General features: G+C 46.3%; 2 protein-coding genes across 2 annotated transcripts in view; one reads left to right on the forward strand and one right to left on the reverse strand.

The window, feature by feature from the left end:
• The first annotated feature begins 1,690 nt into the window (after positions 1 to 1,690).
• chrm4b (cholinergic receptor, muscarinic 4b) lies at positions 1,691 to 3,112 on the forward strand. Its single transcript, XM_037683118.1, has 2 exons — positions 1,691 to 2,545; positions 2,637 to 3,112. Exons 1-2 carry the CDS (start codon positions 1,691 to 1,693, stop codon positions 3,045 to 3,047), a joined length of 1,266 nt encoding a protein of 421 aa, XP_037539046.1. The 3' UTR covers positions 3,048 to 3,112.
• A 1,789-nt stretch (positions 3,113 to 4,901) lies between these two features.
• The window catches only part of mdkb (midkine b), a 7,421-nt gene continuing 6,799 nt past the window's right edge, over positions 4,902 to 5,523 (reverse strand). The window contains exon 5 of the mRNA XM_037682626.1: positions 4,902 to 5,185. Coding sequence (XP_037538554.1) covers positions 5,166 to 5,185 — 20 coding nt within the window. The 3' untranslated portion in view covers positions 4,902 to 5,165. The remainder of the gene's footprint in view (positions 5,186 to 5,523) is intronic.

The following is a 5,523-nucleotide window of genomic DNA, read 5'->3' on the forward strand; positions in this document are numbered from 1 at the left end:
AGGATTCAGTAAATAAACATTAAAGTTTGGGGAAAATGAAGTTGAATAAATTATTTGGCAATTACAGCAAAGAGTTTGTTTATAGAATACAACTTTTCTGCAGCAGAAAGCTTAATCTGTTCGGATTATCAAATTTGTTTGTTTTATTTACTGTTTATTTATATTTATTGTTTATTTGCAAACGTCATAAAGAAACTTACAGACCAGGTTTTTCTTCTGAACGCTGCTGAAGTTTAAATATCGAGTGAATTCATCTTTGATGCTCATAAAATTTGTTCGTAAATAAATTTAAACAGATTAACTTCTTAATTTTGATAATCCAAGCCCAGAAAATTCTGCCTTTTTTTTTTCCACAAAAAAATAATTAAAATATCTTGTACTGATGAAGTCAAATGTAGAAATATGATTTTTAATGTGCTTAAGATCAGGCTCTGGTTCATCTTTGTAGCTTTAAAAATAAAATGTGTTTTTCAAACTGATGCGGATATTAAAACATGTTGGTCAGGAATAAATCACGGTGCTATTTGTAACCAAATTAATAACCTTTTCAGTGTTTTATCTGAAATGAGCAAGTCAGTTTATTTACAAATAATTCATCAATAAAACCAAAAAAGTGAGTTCAGGCAGGACGGAGAGGATGGAATAAAGTTTCAGGAGGGATTTGAGACAAGTGTGTCAGCAAAGGTCAAAGGAAAAGTTTATAAGACAGCAGTGAGACCAGCTATGTTGTCTGGTCTGGAGACAGAGACATGGACAAAAAGACAGGAGACAAAACTGGAAGTGGCAGAAATGAAGATGATGAGGTTCTCCTTAGGAGAGACAAGGATGGATAAGATTAGTAATGAGATCATCAGAGGTACAGCACAGGTTGAACAACTGGGAGATAAAGTTAGAGAGACCAGACTGAGACGGTTTGGACATGTCCAGAGGAGGGACAGTGGTTTGGACTTGTCCAGAGGAGGGACAGTGGTTTGGACATGTCCAGAGGAGGGACAGTGGGTATATTGGTAGAAGGATGTTAGAAATGCAGCAGTCAGGAAAAAGACAAAGAGGCGATATATGGATGCAGTTGGAGAGGACATGGAGGTAGATGAAGTGAGGACAGAGTGAGAGGGAGGAGGACTCGCTGTGGACCCCTGAAGAGGGAAAAGTCAAAAGAAGACGATAAAAACAAAAAACTAATAGACGAAATCCACCTGAAAGTCAGAGCTTGAAGAGGAAGGAAGAAAGTACCAGAACATGAGCCCAAATCTTTAGGAATTTCCATGTTGCAGGTTTTTTGTTTGTTTGTTTGTAGCTTAGTTATTGTTGTTGTTTTTAATCAGGATCAAGTACATTCAGCCTTCCAGGCAAATCCTAAAAGCTTAAAGATCAAAACACATGCACTTCAGTTCTGTACCTGAAGATGATTTTCTCAGTTCAAACTGAACACAGAGCTCCGAGCGTCAAACAGCAAAACAAGCTCGGCTCACATGCAGATTAAAATCCCTCCCCTCCCTCCTGAGGATCATCAGGGTCTCTGTCTACTAGGATCTCCTCCCTGATGACCGTCAGGTGGTGGTGGGGGTTAATCTGCAGCTCAAACAGTTTTCGAGCCGATGAAGGCAGATTATTTCAGACTATAAACTGAATTTATCCTTTAAAGTTCAGGTTAGGGTAATCTAAACCTGATGTGTTTGTTGTAGGGGACATGGGACTGACACCAGATCTCAACTCTTCTGATTGGCTCCGCCCATGTCTGAATGCCTCTTCCCAGTCTTCAATCAGAGCCCCATATCCTTGGAACACTGCTCAACTGATCTTCATCGTCATGGTAACCGGCTCCCTGAGCGTGCTTACGGTCTTGGGCAACACACTCGTCATCCTTTCCTTCAAAGTGAACCGTCACCTGCGGACACTCAACAACTACTTCCTGCTGAGTCTGGCGGCGGCTGACCTGCTCATCGGCCTGATGTCCATGAATGTGTACACGCTGTACCAGCTGCGGGACCACTGGCCCATGGGGGCCCTGATCTGCGACATGTGGCTTGTCCTGGACTACGCGGTGAGCAGCGCTTCTGTTCTGAACCTGCTGCTCATCAGTTTGGACCGGTACCTCTGTCTGACGCGGCCTCTCAGCTACCCAGCGTGGCGGACAGGCCATGTGGCCGGTCTGATGATTGGCGCTGCCTGGCTACTGTCCTTCGTCTTGTGGACCCCCGCCATCCTGTGCTGGCAGCGAGTCGGGGGCCGGCGAGCCGTCCCAGATGGAAAGTGTTACATTCAGCTACTGGCGAGCCCAGCCGTCACTCTGGGAACCACGCTGCCATCCTTCTACCTGCCAGCACTGGTCATGATAGGACTCTACAGCCGCCTGTCGGCAGCAAGCCACCGCAGACTGAGCGCGCTCCAGGTGGAGCGGGGATCGCTCAGGTCCCCCAGTCCTTCCATTAAAGACTTCCTTCTAAAACGGCGCAGCTGGGCAGCCAGTGACACAGGCTCAGACCGGTCTCAGAGTTGGAGAAGAGCGTCCATGGTGGAGACGATGGACAACTGGAAACAACTGGTAGGTGCAGCTCACTTCCTGTTTGTGAGAACTGTTCAGCAGCAGATGCTTCTAGTGTGATGTCACTAACGTGACCCGTCTGTTTCCTCAGCAACGTCCGTCTCGTGCCGCCTCGTACCACGCAGGAGACGGAAGCTCCAACAAGACAGAAAACGACTCCTTGTCCAACACCGACCCCCATGGCACAGCCTCAGCGGCCTTCTGTCCGACTTTCACCTCCCAGGAGAGGAGACGGCGGCGTGTCCTGGCAAGGGAGAGGAGGGTCACCAACACCATCCTGGCCATTGTGCTGGCCTTCATCCTCACTTGGACGCCATACAACGTCATGGCCGTCATCGCCGCCTTCTGGCACATCCAGATCCCCAATGCCCTGTGGGCCACCGGGTACTGGCTGTGCTACGTGAACAGCGCCATCAACCCTTGCTGCTACTCGCTGTGCAACGTCACATTCAGGAAAACCTTCTGCAGCCTTCTGCGCTGCCGCGGAGGGAAGCTGCGTTGATGCCACCGCCGCTTCTTCAGGTTTCATCATTCAGGCGTACCAGACTGAAGGAGGATTTTAGCTTCAGCTCCACATTAACCTGTTTTTTACTTAATCACAGATTTGTCAACGTTCACCTGAAATTCTTGCAACTTTCAGTGAAAACAGACTTGTTGCCATGGCAACACAGGCTCTCTCAAACTTTACAGAGTGGACAACACAGAGAAAGAACCGAATCGGCAAGAGTTCTGTCCTCCGATTTATAAAGTGAAAACCTGCAGGTACGCAAAACCCTGATCCTTCATGAGATCCAGACTTGTTAGTATACATGTATTTTGTGGACTTGCAAAAGTCTTTTGACTGTGTTGTGGTGGGGGTCTCTATACAAGTGGTGCAAAAGTGCAGTTCACATTGCCGGCAGTAAGCCGGACCCGTTAAAGGTGAGAGTTAGGCTTTTCTATGCGTTTCCCAATGCAGCCAGGAGGTGGAGTCCGGTTCTGTGGTTTGCAGATTGATGATTGAGGCGGGGGGTTGGTCTTATACCTGAGTGAGCTGCACAAGCAGCATCCATCCATCCATTATCTTTTACCCGCTTCTTCCATTTTGAATCACGGGGGTCGCCGGTGCCCATGTCCAGCAATCACTGTGCGAGGGGCGGGGTACACCCTGAACGGGTCACATGTCCATCACAGGGACAAATGGAGACAAACGAGACAAACAACCATTCACTCTCTCACTCACACCTAGGGACAATTTAAAGTTACCAATCAGCCTAACATGCATGTTTTTGGTCTGTGGGAGGAAACCGGAGCACCCAGAGAAAACCCACACATGCACGGAGAGAACCTTCAAACTCCGCCCAAAAAGGCCCCTGGACCAGGATTTGAACCAGGGACCTGCTCGCTGAGGCAGCAGCTCTACTAGTTGCGCCACCGTGCTGCCCGCACAAGCAGCATAGTTTATTTAAAATAATCAAGCGCGACCAAAACCGCCATTTCTCTTTTAGAACGCTTAGAGGGTTTAGAACATTAAGAACATTGCAAGAGTGTGGGAGGTTTATAAAGCCTTAATATATATATATAAATACTAAAATATAAAGACCCTACTTTGCAAATGTTCACCTATCATGGGGGTGTCTGGGACGTAACTCGTGTGATAAGTGAGGAACTACTGTACAGTGTTGCTGTGGGTCGTCATCATTCTCTCAGTAATCTGTTTGCAGCTGTTTAATCCCACCAGTGAGCGGTCGCAACTAATATCAGTTCATCACATTACTGAGCCGCAGCTTCATGGTTTTTTTTCCTTCACGTTGGCACTGTTGCTACCTCAGTCAGCAGCACAGAGGCTCATCAGAGGTAGGCTGACTCCAACCCCCCTTGGTGTCTTCTGAATGAACTGAAGCAGCCAGAACATGTCTCAGTCCCGAACTGAAGCGTCTTTTGAATGAGGCTTATGTCTCTCAGCTGGTTTGTGGACATCTTTGAGTTCTCCCAGAAGATCTGGAAGAGGTGGCTGTAGAGAGAGAGGTCTGGACCTCCCTGTTCAAGCTGCCGCCCCCCGATGGATGGATGGACGAATACACAGGTGATGATCATCCACTTTTCATAGCGGTGGGTGATAAATGTCTGGATCAGGATCAGTGATTATTTGATATCAAGCAAAAAGAACTGAACTGTTTGGGTCTAAATTCTGTGGGAAACAATAAGTTCAGAAGAGTTTAAATGTTATGTTTAAGATGACGTTAATCTTTTTGGATTTTACATTCATTTTACGTTCAGCGTATCTGAAGTAGAAACAATCGTTTGTCTGTTCAGCCTTTCTTTGTCTAAATTTAAAAAAAATAAACAAGTCTAAACTTAAATAAAAACAGAAAACAACGTTCAACATTTATTTTATTTTGTACAAGTTTCATCAATAATCTGTTGTCAAAAAGTTTTTCATTAAAAAAAAGTGGTCAGGAGGAAAAATGCCACAGAACTGTCAGAACTGTTAAACTACGGGCTACTGGTGGAGTTAAATCATCTAGAAAAAGAGACCAGAATGTGGGAGGAGTCAGGAGGAGGAGCCAGGAGGAGGAGGAGGAGTCAGTTTGAAGTGTCTGCATGAAGACGATTGTTCAGCTGCTTCGTGTTTTGTTCTTCAGTTGGACTTCTTCTCTCCTGAAAACAAAAATACATCAAAGATCGACCAGAAACTGCAGAACGGGTGAGTCAGACAGGTGAGTCAGACAGGTGAGTCAGACAGGTGAGACAGAACGCTGTCCCAGACTGAGGCATCTTGTGGATTAGGTTTAGGTCTCTCAGCTGGTCTGGGTACATACTGGAGTCCTCCCAGAAGAGGTGGCTGTGGAGAGTGAGGTCTGAACGTCCCTGCTCAAGATGCTGCTCCCATGATGGATGGATGAACACAGGTGAGACCAGAGCCCATACAGGTGAGACAGGTGAGACCATAGCCCATAAAAGTTGAGACAGGTGAGACTAGAGCCCATAAAAGGTGA

Source organism: Nematolebias whitei, chromosome 10 (assembly GCF_014905685.2).
Source record: "Nematolebias whitei isolate Nwh7 chromosome 10, NemWhi1, whole genome shotgun sequence".
NCBI classification, from domain to species: Eukaryota; Metazoa; Chordata; class Actinopteri; order Cyprinodontiformes; family Rivulidae; genus Nematolebias; species Nematolebias whitei.